At 53.8% G+C, this 19,854-nt stretch overlaps 2 protein-coding genes across 4 annotated transcripts in view; both read left to right on the top strand.

Moving 5' to 3' along the window:
* The window catches only part of LOC122391419, a 35,995-nt gene extending 27,813 nt beyond the window's left edge, over positions 1 to 8,182 (top strand). The window contains exons 4-11 of the mRNA XM_043385312.1: positions 582 to 1,136; positions 1,475 to 1,579; positions 1,741 to 2,631; positions 2,968 to 3,381; positions 3,754 to 3,832; positions 4,075 to 4,628; positions 5,048 to 5,662; positions 6,060 to 8,182. Coding sequence (XP_043241247.1) covers positions 582 to 1,136; positions 1,475 to 1,579; positions 1,741 to 2,631; positions 2,968 to 3,381; positions 3,754 to 3,832; positions 4,075 to 4,628; positions 5,048 to 5,662; positions 6,060 to 6,179 — 3,333 coding nt within the window. The 3' untranslated portion in view covers positions 6,180 to 8,182. The remainder of the gene's footprint in view (positions 1 to 581; positions 1,137 to 1,474; positions 1,580 to 1,740; positions 2,632 to 2,967; positions 3,382 to 3,753; positions 3,833 to 4,074; positions 4,629 to 5,047; positions 5,663 to 6,059) is intronic.
* A 2,126-nt stretch (positions 8,183 to 10,308) lies between these two features.
* Positions 10,309 to 19,100, top strand: LOC122391418 (lysM and putative peptidoglycan-binding domain-containing protein 1-like). Of its 3 annotated transcripts, XM_043385310.1 has the most exons (5): positions 10,309 to 10,646; positions 11,730 to 11,931; positions 14,334 to 14,662; positions 16,805 to 16,896; positions 17,548 to 19,100. In XM_043385310.1, the coding sequence occupies exons 1-4, from the start codon at positions 10,498 to 10,500 to the stop codon at positions 16,881 to 16,883; spliced, it is 759 nt and encodes a 252-aa protein (XP_043241245.1). In that variant the 5' UTR covers positions 10,309 to 10,497; the 3' UTR covers positions 16,884 to 16,896; positions 17,548 to 19,100. The 3 variants fall into 3 exon arrangements, with proteins under 3 accessions (XP_043241245.1, XP_043241244.1, XP_043241246.1); XM_043385309.1 differs by lacking the exon at positions 16,805 to 16,896 and having other exon boundaries at positions 10,310 to 10,646; XM_043385311.1 differs by lacking the exons at positions 10,309 to 10,646; positions 16,805 to 16,896 and adding an exon at positions 10,918 to 11,040.
* Positions 19,101 to 19,854: the final 754 nt, after the last annotated feature.

The raw sequence follows: 19,854 nt of genomic DNA, 5'->3' as shown, positions 1-19,854 counted from the left end.
GACCTGGAAGGTCAACCAATGACCTAGGACCCTAAAATTGGGTATCATCGGCTTCCTCTCGTCACGGGCAACACGCTCGTTTTTTCCGCGAAGCTCTAGCTCGATCAGGGGCCAAACGGCAAGGGGGGGGGGTCCAACCGACCCCCCCCCCTTCACATTAGAAGCTGGCAAACGCCGCATACATGCGAGGGTTAATTTCACATTATTCTTCGTAAACACATTAATGTCTACCATAAATGTGCACTAGCGCTTTGCGAACTCCATGACCTTCGTCTCCAACTATCAGTGCTGCGCACATGACTCAGACCGTCACTATCGGGAATCGTCTGCCCACACGCCGCGGCCGCCACCAGATAGCGCGGTCGTCGGCAGGATGCCGAGTCACGGGCGTGGGGTAAATTGCTGACTGTCACGCCCAGCGCTGGAAAGCTTTACTCATCACTATCTATCATAATCCTAAGAAGAATCTGTTTTACAGCTACCCAACACAAAGAGATTCCGTTCTGTTCTGTCAGATTACACATGAGTTGGTCGTCTCCGCTGAGGTGTTCCCGCCCCGCCCCGCCCCGTGCCGTTTTTAGATCCCAGTGACGAGCGACAGTGAGCTGAACGTGATGGTCTACATGGCCGAGATGCTGGCGCGTCAGAGCTGCGCGCTGGAGGTGCGGCTGCGCGAGCGGACCTCGCCGAACACCTCCTCGGGCGCCACGGGCAGCGGCGAGCCGTCGCTCACCTCTGCGCGCCAGCTGGCCAAGCGGGACGGACAGCGGGTGGGCAGCGCCGAGCGGGCGCTGCGGCGCCAGGAGCGGCGCCGCTGCGAGCTGCACGCGGCCCGAGAGCCGCGCCGGCCGCCGCAGCAGCTCGACGTGCGTCCCGTGCCGGCCGCTCCGGCCGACCCGCTCTGGGCGCGCGTGGACGCCTGGCAGCAGGCGTGTATGGCCGGCGGTACAGAGACACCCGAGGACGGCTGGCGACCGCCCCACCAGCAGCCGGAGGTGGCGCACCTGGAGCAGCCCAGTCGCGGCCAGCCGCTGCCGCCGCCGCCGCCGGCCGGCCACCAGACGCTGCCGGCCACTGCGCACAAGCGCGAGAAGAGGCGCGACATCCCGCCCTGGTTCGCCAGCTTTATGGGACAGGTGGGCTGTGGTGTATGATGGGATGGCTTCCACTCGTTGCTTTGTGAGCTGCAATACTTTTGTTGGGATAGCAGGCTGATGAAGGGAGGTAAAGTATTTGGTGTCGCTTTCTTACTCGCACATGACCTTGATGTGACATTTATGTCAGGCCAATCTGCTTAGAATGTAATATCAAACTTTAGTTGCCGGCAAATATTTCATGACGTGTATGTATGAAAAAATATGCCATGGATTGGAGTCCTTATCAGCTCAGCACAGATATCATCAGCTCCTGTTCCGTACACCAGAGGGGTGTGGAGGTGCCCGCTTCTGACCCCGTCCCGGCTCCGTCCCCTCAGTTCCAGAAGGAGCTGGTCTCGGAGGTGGTGACGGCAGTGAAGTCGGAGCTGGCCAACGCTCCGGTCTGCCTGTGTGGGGCTCCGCGCGCCACAGACTCCGACCAGGTGGGTGCTCAGAAGGTGATGGTGAACAGGTGCTCAGTAGCCAGAATCACAATTCACATGCATAACTTTGGCTACAGTGGCGCACTGTGTGCTGACTTGCTAAGATGTTGAATTAAGTTTCTTATTGTGTTCTATTTCTTACGCTAGCGTGTCGGTTTCAGGCGGCCGGCGGTGCCGAGCCAGAGGAGCAGCGGCCGGCGAGCTCGTCAGTCGCGGCCAGCTCGCTGACTCAGCCGGACGGACTGACCGGGACGCCGCAACGGGTGGCCGAGCCGCCCGTCTCCGACCCAATCTCCATGCCGGGCAAGACGCGCGGCCTGCCGCCGGCGCCGGCCTCCTCCCCAGTCCCGGCTAAAGACGCGTCCACCGGTACAGCTGCGGTCCCCGCCGTGGAGAAGGCGGACACCGGGGTGCAGACGACCCCTCCGACGGTGCCGGCCGACGGTCCGGACTGGCTGCGGTCTCTGCTGAGCTCCTCTGAGTCGCCTGCCGCCGCTGCTGCCGCTGCTGATACTGCGCCGGTGGATCGGTACGGTCTATTCTCCGTGTCCGATTCGTCCCCCAGCGGCGCGGGCGTGTCGTACGGCTCCGGCGGCTCGGTGGCCGGCGTACACAGCGGAGTGACCGTGTACAGCGCCGGTGGCCGCTCGGTGGAGACCACGGCGGCCACGGGCGGCGGCCGGCCGGCGCTGCTGCGCTCCGCCTACAGCGTGCCGGCCGGCCGGCCCCAGCCGCGGCCGCGCCGCCGCCCCACGGATGTGGATGAGGCCGACAGCTGCATGCTGGTGATGGTGGAGCACTCGGCAGCCGAGCTGGAGCCGTTCTCTGGCGCGGCCGCCGCGCCGGACGACGTCCTGGTCGGACCTGAGACGGAGCAGAGCCGGCCGGAGGAGACCTCCGCCGCCGCGCCCCAGCCGGAGGAGACGGTTCGGGAGGAGGGAGAGGGCCGGGAGGAGGAGCGGGAGGGCCAGGAGGTGCACCCGCCCGTCACCGTGGCCCAGTGGCTGGCCAGCGAGCCCCCGACGCCGCCCGCCGCAACCGTCGGCGACCCGGTGAGTGCCTGCCGCCAGCGGTGGCAATGGTGGGCGACTGATGTGTTGGCTATACTGTCCGCTGCTTGGTATGGTTGGTGCCTGGTGGTTAATTGCTAAGGTGTATATTCATCAATGCCGTGACGTAGCGCCTTGACAATGTCCATTGACTTCGGAATAAGCGGGTTGAAACATATCCGACTGTATAAACTCAGAAGTTAGACACGATTCTCTCAATAATCAATATACATTTTACAGTCACACATATATGCACACTTCCTGTGCCATGCCCTATGAAGTCATCTCATTGACCTATTTTTACACTAATATAAGTAACACTTTTGTGTGTTTGTCCAGGAACTGGAGACGGTTGTCAAGCAACCAGCGGCGGCGCCGGAGCCACAGGAGTCGCGCCAGGAGCAGGAGGCACACACGGAGCAGGAGTCACAGCAGAAACAGCGGGAGCCTGCTCCGGTTCAGGAGCAGCCGCGGGAGCAGGAGCCGGACCAGGAGCCGGAGCTGGAGGAGGGCTTTGTCACGGTGAACGGACGTCGGCTCAGTCTGTCCGAGGACGACTTCTCCGACATCGTCATCATCTCGTCTCCGGGCGGCTCGGAGCGCTTCGAAATGGTCGAGGAGGTGGCCGAGGAGCTGGAGGAGGCGCTGACACAGCACCAGCGGCAGGTGCAGCAGCTGCAGCAGGAGCGACAGCAGCAGCAGCAGCAGCAGCAGCAGCAGCAGGTGCAGCAGCAGGCTGAGCCGCCAGTGCAGGTCAGCGGGCAGACGTGACGGGAACGGGTGGAACTGGGATTGGCCTTGTGAGATCAGACCTGTCGGGGCATGTTGCTGGGGGGTTACAAGATACTAGCTGATAATGATAAGATCAGACTGGTCAACCGTCTCAACGTAGGAATTTTATCAGCAGTATTTGTTAGTGTTCGATAACACTAGTTATACGACACCGCACTTGGATAATGTTTCGCTTGATTTACTTCTGACTTTGTTATTGATATTGAACACAATGATAACCTTGACACCCAGAAAGAGCATTTATAACCAGACTTCTCGTGGCAGACGACCTCCAGAGGAAATCTGTCCTCGCCGTCGTACCCAAACGTGCTGACGGTATTGTCCATTACCCAGGCCACGTCTGACGCCGCTGGTGACCCGATGATGGTCTCTGCGCTCTCGGATCGTTGGGTGGACGCCGCTGCCTCGCTCGGTGAGATACCAGCAGCGACATTCAAGTGCTTCGTTCGTTTCGTGTTGCATATCTCTGTCCTTATTTCACCTTAAATTCCGTTATATGTCTTACGTAGGTGGAATTAATACTTCATTAGCTTTTTTGTGTCTCCAAACATTTATTACGCCATTTTGGGAGTCGTTCGTATGTCATCGTTCAGCGCCCATCGTTCCCGTCCCGCCCGGCCCCCTCTCAGTCTCCCCCTCCCCCTCCCCGTGCAGAGGACTCGGGCAGTGCGGGATCGCTGAGCGGCTGGGCGGCCAGCTCGGCCGGCTCAGAGCTGCTGCGCTCCACCTGCGAGAGCGCCCCGGCCGCCTGTCACATCGCCATCAGCTCTCCGGCGGCCGGCGCCGCCCAGACCACCGTCTCGCTGCCGGCCGGCGTCAAATTGTCGCCGGTGTCGGCCGGTGCGCACCAGCCGCCCATCCCTGAGCAGCCGGCCGGCGGTGAGGCGGCGGGAACAGAGACGGAGCAGGAGCAGGAGACCCACCAGGAGACAGTACAGGAGACGCAGCAGGAGACCCAGCAGGAGACAGTACAGGAGACTCAACAGGAGACCCAGCAGGAGACAGTACAGGAGACGGAGCAGGAGACGGAGCCGCAGCAGCCGCCGAGTGTGGCCGGCGCCGAGTCGGCCGGCCTGGTGTCGCTCATGGACCCGCTGTCGGCTCTTTCCGAGCCGCTGCTGCGCCGGCTGGCCGAGAGTCTGCAGCTGGTCCCGGAGAGCCGTCAGATGCAGCTGGCGTCGGCACTGACCGGTCGACGCTCCGTCGAGGTGAGACACGGGTGATGGGCAGGGACGCGGGGAGGGCGCTGCTGCTGCTGCGCGTCGGGGTGGCCTGTTATCGCCTTTTGAGACTATTTGTTTCTTTTTGTCGTTTTTTTTTCGTTTTTTTTGTGGATGGGCATTACTGTGTTAAGTTCAGTTCTGTCAGTGGTTGTGTGTAATGGCTGGGATAGAAGGGTGTGTATCTTTCACATTTTTGCACTTCTACCTCAAAGTGCGTGACAGTAAGGTATATCAACTCTGCTCTTTATTTTCGACCGGCTAACTTGTTTTCTTCCCGAGTGCCATCCAACATTACTTGCCGACATACATTTATCGCTGACTTCATAGCCGGGTTTGCATACGCAGACTCTGTCACCCTGGCTCCGTGTGTTCACTGGTCTGACCACTCCTCCGCCCCCTCACAGGCGTTCTGGGCGAGCCTGGTCGAGTCGGCGGCGGCGGCCGGCCGCTCGCCCATGGAGGAGCTGCTGCACGACCAGGCGGCGCGGCCGGCCGGCGTCGGCGTCCTGGCTGACGCGCTCGACACCATGCTGCGCCACATCAAGGTGTCGGCCACCTCGAGCTCCCAGCTGGACGGGATGGGCGCGCAGGCGGTCAAACACGCGCTCTGCCTGCTGCGGGACGCCGTCAGGGCCGAGGAGAAGACGGGCCAGGAACCGGAGGTAGCTGCCGCCGCTGAACGAGTCTGGACGCCGCCGCGGATGGACGAACTGCGCCGCGAGCGGCAGCGGGAGGCGCCCCGGGAGACGCCCCGGGAGACGCCCCGGGAGACGCCCCGCCAGCAGCAGCCGGAGCCGGAGCCGGCGCCCCGCCAGGAACCGCCTTCTGGACAGCAGCGGTCGTCCTCCGGCTCCCCCACCGGCTCCCCCACGGGCCCGTCCTCCCCGGAGCCGGCACTGGACGTGCCCACCTGGCTCTCCAGCCTGGTGGGCCTGCTGCCGGAGCGGGTGCTGAACATGCTGACACAGGGCCACCGGCGCGGCGTCCGCGAGAGCACGCCCAGTGAGGTGGAGGCTCTGGTGAGTACTGGCCCTCCTCGTTGAGTGGAGCCTGCCCACACTGCGCATAACGTATCTGACTGCTTCTACTGAAAGTGTCAAGGTGCCGAAGCAGTCAGAAAATATTTGCATTAATAGTTTTGAAGCCGGTGTAGACAGAATAGATAATTAATGAACTTGAGCTAGCTGTAAACTATGGTATTGCAAGGTCACGCCGCGGCAAGGCCACTGCCCGCCTGATTCCTTATCTGCGTCCTATCTGTACATATATCAGTGAGCTACTCGTTGACAAAAGGCCGCCCTATCTGGACGGTACGCAGCCTCTGACCGGCTGTGTAACGCCGTGAATCAAATATCAGTGATTGAAGCCTGTTGACCCCTGACCGCCCGATAACCGGCTTCGCCTGTCCGCCCCCAGGTGATCACTCGGCTGGTCGAGATGGGCTTCTACGACCTCGACAGGATGCGCGAGCTGTTCGCGCAGCTCGGCGCCGACGTCGGCCTGATCGCGTCCCACCTGCTCGACGCCGAGGTGTAGCTCGACCGGGGGACCGTGGTAAACTTCAGCCAAGGTGGCCCCAGCTGGAAGACGGCCGATTTGGGCGGGGAGCTTAGTCTAGAGGGTGATCCATTTGACGATAGGTGAAGCCTCTACGGCTCAAAGGAATTCGCCTGATGTTTAGTTTTTCTCTGCTAGCGTGGGTGTAGTGCTGTGTTTCTGCGCAGAGGTCTTATGCTAAGCACCGCATTAGATGGCTTTCAATAATTCTGACCCGTGGACTTCAGTTCTTGTCTGAATGCGGGAATATTTTCGGCGCTGCGCTGCGGGCGAAAACGCCAGATCGGTGAAACGTGGACCAGATAAGGCGCTGTGAGATCGGACCGAGCTGCGAGAACCAGAGAGGAGGGACCGCCGGGCACGGACAGAGCCTCCAGCATCTGCTCCAGAGACCTCTGCACGAACATCCTACACTGCTGGACAGACTGAATGAAGTGGTAACGACAGACGCGTCTGTAAGCTGGCTGTGAGTTGCGGCACTAAAGGCAGGTGGAGAGGAATTGCTTGCTTGCAGGCGGGCTGAGGAGGCTCGCCATGGGATAGTTGACATCACCGGAATACTGAGGTGAGATTGACCAATATGGAACTCATCCACGGCTGGCGTCCTGCCCACCCGGCTGAACAGATCTGCTGGCAGAGCTGAATCAAAGGGATAAAACCAGGAGGGACCGACAGGAAGACGGCATTATTGGCGACAAGTGGCTGGTAATCACCCGAAACATCGAGTAACTCGTGTTCAGTGGACAGCGCCGCCGACAGGACATTGAACAGGCGAGAGTTCACAAAGTGAGAGCAGCAGGCGGCGGGGTCTGCCGCGGCAGAGACACGAGTGAGATGTCGGACCGTCAAGACTGTTGATAAAGTGGTCAGAGGTGTCCAGAAACGCCTGGTTTGGTGTCGTTGGATTGGGACGTTTCTTTAGCTCAGTTGTGTCTTTTAAGCGATTTCGATTTCGAGCTGTAATCGATCCTGAGACGAATATTTTGTGGAAATTATCGAAGCGTCCACGATGTGAACGAGCGCTTTAATTTTAGAACTTAGAAGTGGGGCTGTGCTGTGGGGCGCCGGGTTGTGGAGTAATGTTTATTGTTTTGTTGTTGTAGTTCAGTCTGGTATTAGACTTAATCCTTACATATGGGGCACTCTAACCAGTTGTTCGGTGTAATAACTGAGAGTGTAGAGCCTGGAAATATTTTCTTCTCTGCGTTTTAACCACGCTTCCTAGCCTCGCTTCTCACCGTGCATAGATGCAGCTGCATTTTAAATCACGGAATGATGTCACATTTACCTTGCGGTTCTGATAAGATTGTATATTTTGGCCTTTCATGGGAACTATACGAATCGAACTATTTTATCCTAGATACAGAGTGTTGCGTGGCGGCGACTCTCGCTGCACTTTACTCGCGGCGGGCGCACATGGCGTCTGTAGGTGTGCTAGCTGTATTTGTCAGTGGGTGTAGATGTCGCTGGTCTGCCCTCGTGGTAACCGCGGTACACCGGCCGGCACGGATGGCCCGAGAGCCGCCCAGCTAACATCCCCGGCCCGGCTTATATCTGGTCTGCCAGTCGCCGTCAGTCCCGGCTCGGGCGAGAGGCAACGCTGGTTCATAAAGCTGGTGAACTCATAATGCCAGAACACGAAACAAATTGACAGCACTTCACCCTCACTGATGTTTCCGTGATTTGACGTCGTTATCCAGACAGAGAAATCTCGTATACCTCAAAGAAATCCCTTTAAAAATAATTGTTCTGGTATTCTGAATTTGCCAGCTCTGTGCACTGGGGCTGCATCTCACCAACTGTGGGTCGGTGACCGAGGCTGTGGGCCCGGTCAGGTCTGTGCCGGGAAGGGCCGTCGGTCCGGTGTACCGGTCGGCCCGGGAGCAGTGAGTCGGAGACGCCCCGACGGAGCAGTCGGAGGCTGTCCCTCCCCGCGCTCAGCCGCCTCTGTAGACCTCTGAATACAGCGCACGCTGACCAAACGGTGTTTGCGGGGACTGTGAGGGGGGTCAGAGCGTAGTTCGAATTGTGGTTGACCGGATACGTTCATGAAATGATATATGTCGAGCCTGACCCCAGTGAGCAGACTGCTGATGCTTGATAGTTACAACAGTGGGGTGGCATTTCCGCAAGCATAGACCCTCCGAATTGGCTGAAAGCCGCTGAATCGTCTTTTTATAACATAGTTTTTCTTATGTTGAAGATTGTCGCATAGCAACATAATGAGTAACCTGTATGCTAATCACGCCTGATATAGTTACGTGTACACGTCCGCACTACTGGAGATTGCGGTACGAGTATTGAGACAAGACAGCTTTTAGACGGCGCCTCACTGCTGTTGATAACACTGTGCGCGCCTATCTGAGCAGTGACCCCGATAGCTAGGTTCAATTGGGCCTCCCCTAGTCTTAGTGCGGGGAATGGGAACGGTTTGGAATAGGCCTGGGCTTGATGTACTGAAAATTGAAATCCCTAAAAATATGTCGAAATGCTTATGCTAAGACGGATTATGCAGTTGGCTATTAAGACGATTTGTCGTGTCACTCGTAGGTATACCTACCGCCTCTCGAGGCCTTTGATAACACGGTAGTGTATAACGCAGTGGGCTATCTGCACAGGGGCTGTTTTGTGACTGGATTCAATGCAGAAGTCATACTATGGCCGGCGAGCTTCAAGGGTCTTGTTGCCAAGCTGGACTTTCTCGTCTAGCTTTGCGCAATAATGTAAAGCATGAGGTGTTGCGTCCCCCGGTCGCCTTCATGTTCGCGCTGACATGGCCTCGCCCAAGGCATATAGTTTCGCCCTTCTTTCACGTTCCTTCTCTCGCTCTCGCTCTTTCTGGCTCATTACTGAGTTAAAGGGACCCTCCCACCTTAACATTAGATTTGAGTTGAGATAGCCAAAATGGGGTCCCTGGCTCACAATTACCGGTTTCGGCACTCACAACATCGAGAAATGCCTTAAATCGGAAATATTGAATTTCAAAATTGCAGCATTTTGATTCAGAGGGGCTAATGCTTAGGAATACCCCTCTGAATGTGTGACGTCAGCGCAAATATCTAACGATTTTTAAATGTTTGACTAAAACGTTTTCTAGCACGCGGTGGTATACGCTATTTGCGCGCAACATCTGCCGCAAACGCCGCACTTCTAAAATAATATCGCTAGAAACAGCGAAGATCCCAAAAAAGTAAACAAAAGTAAAAGTCTAATATCTTGAAAACCGGTGAATATTTTTCGGTGAAATTTGGTAGATATTCGTTTTCGCTCTTTCTGAACCGAGCGACATCACTTTCATGCCAATTCATAAACTTTTTTGAAGGTGGGAGGGTCCCTTTAATGTCTCAATGGAACAGTAGCTGCTGGCGAACGGTCAGCGAAACAATGCCACCGCAGAATAATGAGCTTCAAGAGCTGCCCGGAGGCGACGGAGAGCTCGTGAATTTGACGATCACCCTTCACGACTGCAGTCTTGACCAGTAACCACCAGCTGACCTAACCGTCGGCAACTGGCCACTGAACAACCAGCTGCACGGCCGCGGGGTGGGAACAGGGAAGCACGCGCTTACACTAAGCCGCTCTCTGACCAACAAATCGCCCTAATTCACGACAGGCAGCGTTCTTAGCCTTCCCAACCTTAAAATCTGCACTGTGGCTCAGCTGCATATCAGACCAGCGTACCGTTATGCCTGCATACCTGTCCTATGTAGGTGCGACTCCGCCGCCTTGGCCCTGTCCTTGCATTGACGCGATCTCGGTTTTAGACCTAGTTATTCCCCAAATGTCCAGGCTGTAGCGTTGATCGTTGCCTACTTCTCAGTACTTAGTTCTCACCGTTTTCCATTTCTGTCCTCTCCTGGCTTCCGGATTCAGCCAGACCTCCGGGAGATATCCGGTGTTCATTTCGAGGCCCGGTCCTCTTACGGGTTCTCTCACCTTGAGGTCGGCTTAGGGCGGCGTACGGCGGGCTCGTATCTACACCATCTCTGAGAATCTACACCATCTCTGAGATGGGTGCCATCCCTGAGGCGTCGTCCGCTGCGCCGCGCCGCCGCCGGTGACCCTGGCCCCGCGGCAGGAGGGGGCGGGGGTGAGCGCACCTGTGATGGGCGCCGCCAGGTGGCAGGCAGGTCAGCCCGTGACTAGCGCACGTGACGCCGTGCCGAACAAGGCTGGCGGGTGCCGTGGACGGGCCAAACCACCGGCGGCGCGGCGCGGCGAGCGGCGAAAGCGGGACGACTGCCGTCAGTTTTTCCCCAGTGCGCGGCGCGGCTCGCAGCGGCGGCAGCCGGCAGCGATGATGACCAGCCTGGAACCCGCCGGTGACAGGGATCTGAACCTGAACCACGTGAAGGCGGCCGACGTGTTCGCCTCGCACGCGGTGGCCTCCGAGCGGCGGGTGTCGGAGGATGGACCGGCCATCATGGAGGAAATCAACCAGGGACAGTGAGTAATCCATGGGGAGACCTCCCGAGGAAGTCTCCCGCCCCTAACCGACAATCCCTCTCCTCCCCTCCTTCGGTCGATCTCTTGTGTTACTTTATGCCTCGTGACACGGGTGGGAGGACCGGGGAATGGGATAGAGCACAGGAGGGAGAGAGCGCCCAGCTGAGAGGTCACCGCTGGGTGTTGTGGTCAATGTCACCCAGACGTGAAATGTTTATCGGTCGGACGGAGACGGGTCCTCTGCCCCGGTCGTCCCAGTTCGTGGGTCGCTCGTGGACTGTGCGAAGGACGGCACGTGGCCGCGGCCCATTCAGACCCGGTAACGTACGCACACATCAGATCAGCTGGTGGTTCTGCAGCGTTTGCAGCTTGTGATTCTCTCCGCGTCCGCACGGTGTGTTTTCGCTTTCAGCGGTGCATTCATTTGCACGGATACGGTAAACCTGTTTGTACGGGACGGAAAGATTCACTGATTGCTCACTTCCAGCCCAGCTGGGTAGTGAGAAGGATAGCCAAAATGGGGCTTATTGCATTTTTTATCTAAAAATACCCAAATAACTGCTCTTCCGACATCCCGGTAGCTCGGTTTTACGGCTTCAATCTCGAGAACGGATCCAGGGTATGCGACAGGCGTGGCTACTGGCTAAAGTGCGTGGCGCAGATGGTCTAAGCGTATTCATATGAGATGCAGCAAGTGACCCCTGATGAAAGCGAACCGTTCTACCGCGCACGTACGAGCGTGCTTTTGCAATGGGTACGAAGGTATATCGATGGGCTGGGTTGGGACTTCGGGGATGCGCCGCCCGCCGGCGATGCAACGCGATCGAGCAGATCCGTGGAGCCGGCGCTCGTTCTCTGATTAGGAGCCTTTTGCATGACACATGACCGCGTCTGAACTATGATATTCACTAAAAGCTGTTTTTTCGAGCGTCTTGTTTGTGAGAAGCAGGCTAAATAGCTAATTTTCATCTAAAGGGTGCATGCTGTGCTCTTCAACTCGTCCCTTCCCATGCATACCGAATTCCAGCCGAATTCCTTCACATCGGTCACGTGATGCTTACTTATTGCTGCCATCTGTTTCAGAATGCTAGTTTTGGCAGCACTGAAGGAGACGAAAATGGCGTACTCAAGGGACGAAGAGCGGTCTTTAATATCTTCATTTAATAAAGAACAACGCAAATATGGAAGTACTTCAACATATGTCAACAAACCTGAAAGGTTCATTTCATATGAAATCCAGCCCGGAGATACATTGCAAGGAATATCACTCAAGCACAACGTAACGGTGAGATGATGCGTTCGTGGCGCACCCTTTTTCCTGCAATATGGGTCGTTTTTCCTTGAGTTTGGTGTAAAGGGATTGAAATATTTAATGAAAATAGCATTACTTTTTATCAGCATGGATAGAATTGTAATCAATGTGCATTGACGAGGCTCTCGTAATTGGTTACTGTTAATCCGTCGTAATATGCGTTGGTGGATCAATTATGATTGTAATTAGGCTACTTAATCCATTTTTTATTCTGGCTCCATTAGAGAAATTAGTAAATTATTTCACATTGTTGAATGAACACTTAGTAAGTAATGTTGTTAAAAGAAAATGTTATTACCTATTGAGTTGAATATAATTTCCTCATTGAAAGAGGATGTTGGTTTTGCTTGTCAACTCACCAGATGTCTTATTTTATCAATTTTCATTTCAGAAATATCAGAAATGTTGTATGTTTCACTGGAAACTTGTACCTACATCTTATTTTTATTGAATATTCTATGGAACCTAGACAATAGACATCCTGAAACAAAGAAAAGATATATAGTGCTAGTGACAGACAGAGAGTGATAGTTTTAGCTATCCCTAAAACAAGAGATAACAAAGGGATGGACCGGGACGATGAAAATATGTGATGAATTAGGTACTGATGTACTACCTATTATTATATTGTATCAATCTGAAAAAAAATTGGCAAATGATGCTTGTCCTCCAGTGCTTGTTGAACAATAGATAATAACAATTACTTGCAATGGTTAGTAAAATACCCACTTTTCTTTTCATCAATACCTAGCTCAGCTGGAAGGGATAAATGTGTCTGGGTTTCTAAAAATCAATTTTCTTTGTGCCATTAATTTGTGTCTAGGTTTCTTAAAATCCATTTTCTTTGTGCAGTTATAGTCCGTTTTATTTCAAAAGGCGCACGGCCCGAAAATCGATTTTAGAATTGTCACGTGCAAAGTGGTGGTTTTTACAGAAATCAACGAACACCGGCTTGGCACGTTTCGAAATCAGACAGGTTGGCTGGGTCGGCTGGTCTCTGACTTGCGGATAGTTTGGAAAAAAAGTATAGACATACGACTCATAATGAGGAACTGTGAATCGAAAATGCTTCCACACGGGGTCCAGCCATAGGCACTAAACAAATTATTAAGATAATCACGTGGATGACCTGTTAACAGACCTACAAAAGTAACACACCGATTGACATTTTGTTTTACGTTTATTTCTGTTGAGTACAAAAAGAAACATGAGCCAGCATATCTGCTGATCTACTACAATGCTGATCGATCGATTTCTGCATTGGGAAGAAGTCGGGTATGCGCCTACTAAATCTGGAAAGACTTAAAAGACGACTGAAGTTTGTACGTAGCATGCGACAACACAATGTAAGAGTTAAGACAACAATATGGAACGTCACCAGCTTCAGCAGCTAACAATTACATGTTTTCCATGAACTTGCCGTTCAGAATTCCGGCCCCCGACAGATTCTGTCTTGAATGTTTAAAGATTTGCCGCTTGCTAGTTTCTCAAGTGATGAGCTGGCTGTGGAATCAATGTTACTCTATGAGTGACGTTAAATTTGCATGCAAAATCAACAGAATGGCTAAATCTATGAATTTACTAACATTCTGCAATGTGACACGATTTATAAGCTAAATTGAACAACTTGCTCCGTTGCACTGTACTTATCTTTCAAAAATGGCCGAGAAATTCAAGGCCCTAAAACATAGAGAAATTCTTCTCAGCAGTCAGCTTGCGTTATTTTCTAGCGTCTCGCACGTGCCAACTCCAAAATAATACTTCGGGCCATGAGCCTTTTGAAAAAAAATGGACTATAATTTAGTCAGTTTCATAACATCAAAAGGTTTCTATAAAATTTATATACCAAGGTCATCCATTTTTTCAATAATTTGCATTTAATTTGTATCAAATTATGATCACAGTTATTCCATTAAATAAAGTACCTACATGGAAGCCATTGATAAATTACGGTTTCATTATGTCATGAAGCTGATGTTTTGTTATCAGATCAGTTAATGATATATCATATCTCTCCTCAGTAATTGTGTCTTTTGTGTGACTTTCTAAAGTATCTCCAAACAATATTGGCTCTTGGTGTATGCTTTACTAGATGATTTGTTTCATATTTTATAGGGATCAGCCTTAGGCTGCTTAATTTAGGGCACATGAGCTCATGCTTCTTTTAACTTTACTTCACATTGCTAAAAATTAAAGAAAGCATCCTTGCTTCACTGGCATGATGATTGGTTGATAATGTTTCAAAGTTTAACAAGTGTCTGGTTATTTTCACTCTTTTCCTTTGGCCCCTGTTGTTGGTCCCCATTGTCCCCAGCATTAGCTGACAGCTGTAACATCACATCACTCGACTATCCCCCCCCCCCCCCCCTGTTCAGATGGAGCAGCTGAAGCGGGCCAATAAGCTGTGGACCAACGACAGCCTGGCGCTGCGGCGCACGCTGCTGGTACCCATTCCTCTGGAGCCGGGCGGCGAGCAGCAGGCGCCGCCGGCCGCCGGCGCCGCCGCCGTCCTCTCGGCCTCCACCAGCCTGGACAGCCTGCACTCGTCGTCGTCGTGTTCAACGCGCACCAACGGCGTGCCCCGGTCGGGCTCGCAGACGGAGCTGGACCGCTCGGAGCAGAGCGCCGCCGACTTCCTCAGCGGCATCGACAGCGTGATCGCCAGCAGCCGCACCAACGTCCAGAAGCTGGGCACCAACCAGCCGTGAGTACAGAGTCGGCCGCCGCTCCCGCGGGCCGGCCGGAGGGATGGACGGACGGCAGGCGGCCGGTAATCTATGTTTTTTTTCCGTCCCGTACCGTTGTTGTCCGGCCATGCATAGTTTTTTTTTCTTTTTGACTGCGTCAGCTGCTCTCCGGGATGCCAGGCCAGTGTTTGAGTGAATGGCTAGCTTGTTTTGGATGGCTGGTACTCGTGCATTGGCCATGGCATGCTATTGCAGCTTACTGGTAGGTACTGTTAATTTTCACATGCTGCCTATGTAATGCACATGCACTGTTTTAGTTTCACCCTGAGCTGTATGTACATTTTATTTAGTTCACATTCGCTTTTTTCACTTGCTGATTTTTTTGCGATATTTGTTTTTGGTGTCATGGTGTGATACTCACCAGGGCTGCGGAGTCGATGGATTTTCGGCGACTCCGACTCCGACTCCGACTCCGGCTTTCAAAAACCAGCTCCGACTCCGACTCCGACTCCGGGCAGAATTGTCGACTCCGACCGACTCCAACTCCCGACTCCGACTCCGCAGACCTAGCAGGGCTGCGGAGTCGACAGATTTTCGGTGACTCCGACTCCGACTCCGGCTCGGGCTTCTAAAATCGACTCCGACTCCGACTCCGACTCCGGTCACAACTGTCGACTCCGACCGACTCCGACTCCGACTCCGACTCCGACTCCGCAGCCCTGATACTCACTTCCTTTTTAAGAACAGTATGGCAGTGTCAAGGTAATATAACACGCTTCTTTTGTCATGAACAGTTCAAAGGTATCACAATAATTCTGCACTTTTTGAAAATGCCTAACCTACACCTTTTACCCAAATTTATCTGCTGCTTTGGCCATCAACTTGCGCCTTTTATTTGTTGTTCTGTTTTTATCTTCCAATCTATCGTCTATGTGCTTGTTTTGTATGCATTTTGCATATGCATGTGATGTGGTAGGCAAGTAATACTGAAAATTAGACCCATCAATATATTACTTTAAACATGAATTGAATCCTTATTCCCATGTGTGACACTTGTTTTGTCATTGAATTCCTTTATATTTGGTTGGCTGGCACGGTGGGTCCAAAGTCAGTATTTTCAGGGGTTTCGTTTCGTTTCGTTATACGGTTTTCAAGGGTGGTGGTCGAATCTTAGAAGGCCAGCTGTTGTCTGTGGCATGGCTACAATACCAATTGGACCGTCTGCTGGCACATCTGTGTCGGAAAGGTCAGCGTGGCGCCTATTGTGGCCTGCTCAAAGGCACGCGGGCTACCGTAGAATCGGCGTCCGGCATATTCCCGTCTGGAACGGCCGGGCAGGCTTTCCGCCTGTCACCTAGCGTTCGAAATTTTTCCCCAGAAACCAACATTTTTTCAATGCTTACTGTTAGCTGGAAGCTAGCACAGTCAATTGCAACTAGCGAAGTTTCTGCTTGAGCTGCATTCGCTGTTGCTTAGCCTCCCTCTCCCCTCCCCGGAAAGGGCCCCTGTCTGGTAAGCGACTCAATGGATTGTAGACATCCGGCAAAACGTCACCCGTCTACCCTGAATTGACGCATTGTCACCTTACAACGGCATTCATCGTTTCCAAGCTAGTTACTGGAAAGGAACGGCGCCTGTCAGGTGGCTGTCGTTCGCTCGATGACTCATGCTCCAGACGTTCGTGCTCGCTATATTTTTTGCAGTTAATAATGCAATCGTTTGTGCATTACTGGCGTACCTACACGATTTGAAAGCTTTTGCGCGGAACTTTTCTTTCCAATGCAAACAAATGTTTGATATTTAGGTAATACATATAAAACATTGATGCGAATTAAACCTACTTGTTAATATGATGATGCCATTCATTGCTACGAAAATCGCCTTTAAGAGTGTAATTTAACTTGGCTAGCCGCTTCAACACTTAATTGCACCGCAGCAGCTCTTCTCACGTAACCATTCCCAGCATGACGCCGTAGCCGGCTAGTTTGTTGATCAATAGCCTTGTCCTCTCACCAAAATTACTGCGCACCGCTTTTACTACTCTCACCCAGTGTTCATTGTTTAACCATCGGCGTTCTGTAAATTTGTGTAGATTGTAGACCGCCATCCTTACCCGGCTCGCCGTTGCCATCATTTTATGCTGGCTGGTTCTTTTTCAGCTGGGGCAGTGAAGCGGTGGCGTTCGCGCGAACCAAGTGGAATAACTTTAACGACGACTTTGATGAGTCGGCGGTGTGACGCGACTATTTAGGTCAGACTTCGCCCCGCCTGTCCGACTGCCGCCCCCGCGCTAGTGACTAGCTGAAGCGGCGTGCTGCTAGATTACACTAGTGTACAGACTGCCTGATGCCTTACAATTGCTGACCCGTCACAGAGGCTTTCCTGCTTTTGCCACTTATATCTTTAATTCATCCGCGATTTTGGTGTGCTTTGTATAGATTGCTTGGGGCCGGCATGCTGCTTAGCTGTTATTTTTATGGTAGCGTGTTGCTGCCCGCTATATTGGAGTGTGCACTTCCCACCTGCTTTCCTCTCTCGGGGCCGTCTGTAGAGAAAAGTAGTCAGTTCACCACCGCTGGATCACTGCTGCTCATACATTGTTCGGTCATGTCAGTAGAAAGAAGTAGTGTATCTAATATCTCTCAATAATTGAGTGTCCTGTCGAACAGATAGGGAGCTCAGAGTTGATATCGTTTCACGTTTGTGCATAGCATACGCCATCTGATGATACAATCGTGGGACCCTGTAGTTCTTTTTCGACCGCAATCAATTTTTACCACGTCATAAAGTGCCAGTGCTCATCAGCCTCGCGAGTCTCAGGTTTTGTTGCGTCTCGAGCGGTCATTGTGCGCCTCCGACCTCCCTCGGTGACCTAGCTCTCCCCGCCCCTGTTCTCCGGCAGGCTGTCGGAGCTGGACGAAGACGTGCTGTTTGTCCGGCCGGCCCACTCCCGTCTGCGCCGTGACCTGTACCCTGACCCGGCGGCCGTGCCGGCCACGGCAGTGCGCGGACGGCGCAGCGACGCGCGACGGCGCACTGAGCAGCGGCACAACGACATCTTCGAGCTCTGATACAGGCGGCACAGCGACATCCTCGAGCTCTGAAGCCTGTGCCATGGCGATACCGTCAAGCAGCTCCGATATCGTCACCGCTCGCAGCCAGACGACGCTGATGCCGACAGAGGAATCCCGCGTGGGCTGAATGCTGTCGTGGTGGAGAGGGCGATCCTACGAAGGGCGTTGGATGAAGGGCCCATTGGGAGATTATCGTCCTACTTAACGGTGCCCGCCACCTGCCGGCGACTGGCTCGGTGACAGCCTGGCAGTACGTCTGTGCAGTGGACACTCGGCCGAGACTGACAATGACACCCGCAGTCCTCCGGCGCTTGGTGGGACAGCCGGACAAGCGCAGAGCTCGGGGAGGCCCTGGACCGGCGCAGAGCCCGGGGAGGTCCTGGCCCGGCGCAGAATCTCAGCTGGTCGCGGTGCCGACTCGCCGTCCGGTGGTACCCAGCGCGGCTCGGCTCGGTTTGTGATTTCGTTTGGTGCTTGCCCTCTGTTGCTTTACGTAGCGTGCTGGCATTATGTGGGTCGGTTTGAGGTGTCTGAGGTGGCTCAGAGTGGTCGTACGGAGTTAGGTGTTGTGAGTTCAGCGCCACCTGTCGGTAGTGAGAGAGGAGTGGTTGCGGCCTGGCCGGGGTTGCTGTTCTAAGCTTCCTCGGCTCTCCGTTGTGCGATCTCTGTGATGTGCTGAGACTGGAGGTGTGCGGAGCGGATGTCTGTTGGCTGTTTCGTATGAGTTTAGTGCGGGTGGCTGGGTGGACGCGACAGAGGGCGGTTTCCCAGCTGGTATGCCCCGCGGGTCCCTCCGTCGGGTGGCTGCCCCCTATGACGTACTCTAGTCGTCTGATTAGCGTGCACGCTGGTGGGATATGTTAATCGGGTTAGGTTCTGTTAACCGGTCGGGTAGGTAGTTTATTCAGGTGAAGATGCAACTCGTGATGGGAGACTAGCCTCGTGCCCCGGGCAGGTGGCCACCTAGCGATAACTATCAAAATGTCTAGTCATGCTGTCTTATGACAGGTGGCAGCACATTTTACAGTGACAGTCATGGGTGCACCTTAGTAATAGAAATTCTCGCAGAAATGTTTCGACCACTGAGCTCGGAATATTTTATTTATATCGGCCCTGCTGTGTTAACATATATCCCGTATATACCCGCGCGCACATTTGCTCAGTCGTGTTCCGACTAGCCCAGCGAGGACTGAGGAGCTCCCCACCCATTTCGACCTTACCAAGTCGCAGGTGTCTAGCCAATTCGAGACTCGAGAGCGTCGTTGCATATCGTGTATTTGTCACGTTGTCAGGTTATGTATAGTATGATATAGAATGAAGTGCGAATATTGTGGACATGCAGCCCATTAATGATGGCGAAATACATTATTTTATGAGATGATTGTAATGCATTTATGTGCTCCGATCGACTGTAGGGCTTCGGGTTGTGGTCACTGGTCACGACGCGAGGTGCACCTTTGTCGTGACTACGCTGTGAGTGCGTTTGATTCCCAGCGTTTTTTTTTTTTGGGGGGGGGGGGCTAGGCCCTTTCGGTCTGACAAGACCATTTCAGAGCCGGAAGGATGATAGGAATTAGAGGGAGACATTGGTCTGGGCAGGCCCCCTAGTGAGTCACCAGGGCTGAGCCCATCCCGAAGGATAGGCCGACCAGCCCCACGGTATTCACTGCACCCGGCTACGGGGTGCGCTCCCTCGGGAGCAGCGGTGCCGCTCCAAGGGAGCAGCCCGCATGAGATAAAGGTGCCTGTCCAGCCCGGAGTGGGGTTGCGGCGTGGAGGAGAAGGATTTCAGGACGTTATGGGCGCAAAATGACCCTAGCAGTCGGCGCGCCCTAAAGCTCCAATAAACAACAAAGAAGGATTTCAGTTCAGTATCCTGATGATGGAAATTGGAAACGACGGAACGGAGGATTCTCGGCGGCTGCTGGCTGACTTCTATAGGAGGTTGTCTGGGTCAGCCCTTGGTATTAACCCGCGCACCGACGGGGGGGGCGGATATCCGCCCCCCCCCTGAGGTTTTTCGCGAATAGCGGGAGAACCGCGGCGCGTAGCGCCGCGAAATTTGGTATGACTATTCCCTTATCAATTTTACACATGGTGTGCAAGTTTGAACCTCCTACCTTTCAAGGTCAGGT

Source organism: Amphibalanus amphitrite, unplaced genomic scaffold, assembly GCF_019059575.1.
Source record: "Amphibalanus amphitrite isolate SeventyFive unplaced genomic scaffold, NRLGWU_Aamphi_draft 000436F_arrow, whole genome shotgun sequence".
Lineage (NCBI taxonomy): Eukaryota > Metazoa > Arthropoda > Thecostraca > Balanomorpha > Balanidae > Amphibalanus > Amphibalanus amphitrite.
Note: the sequence above shows the minus strand (reverse complement) of the source record. Positions and strands in the feature narration are given on the sequence as shown.

Coding starts and splice junctions, on each gene's coding strand:
- LOC122391418 (XM_043385309.1), top strand. CDS start 10,498: ATGATGACCAGCCTGGAACCCGCCGGTGACAGGGATCTGAACCTGAAC. Junction 11,932..14,333: donor CACTCAAGCACAACGTAACG/GTGAGATGATGC, acceptor CCCCCTGTTCAG/ATGGAGCAGCTGAAGCGGGC. Junction 14,663..17,547: donor AAGCTGGGCACCAACCAGCC/GTGAGTACAGAG, acceptor GTTCTCCGGCAG/GCTGTCGGAGCTGGACGAAG.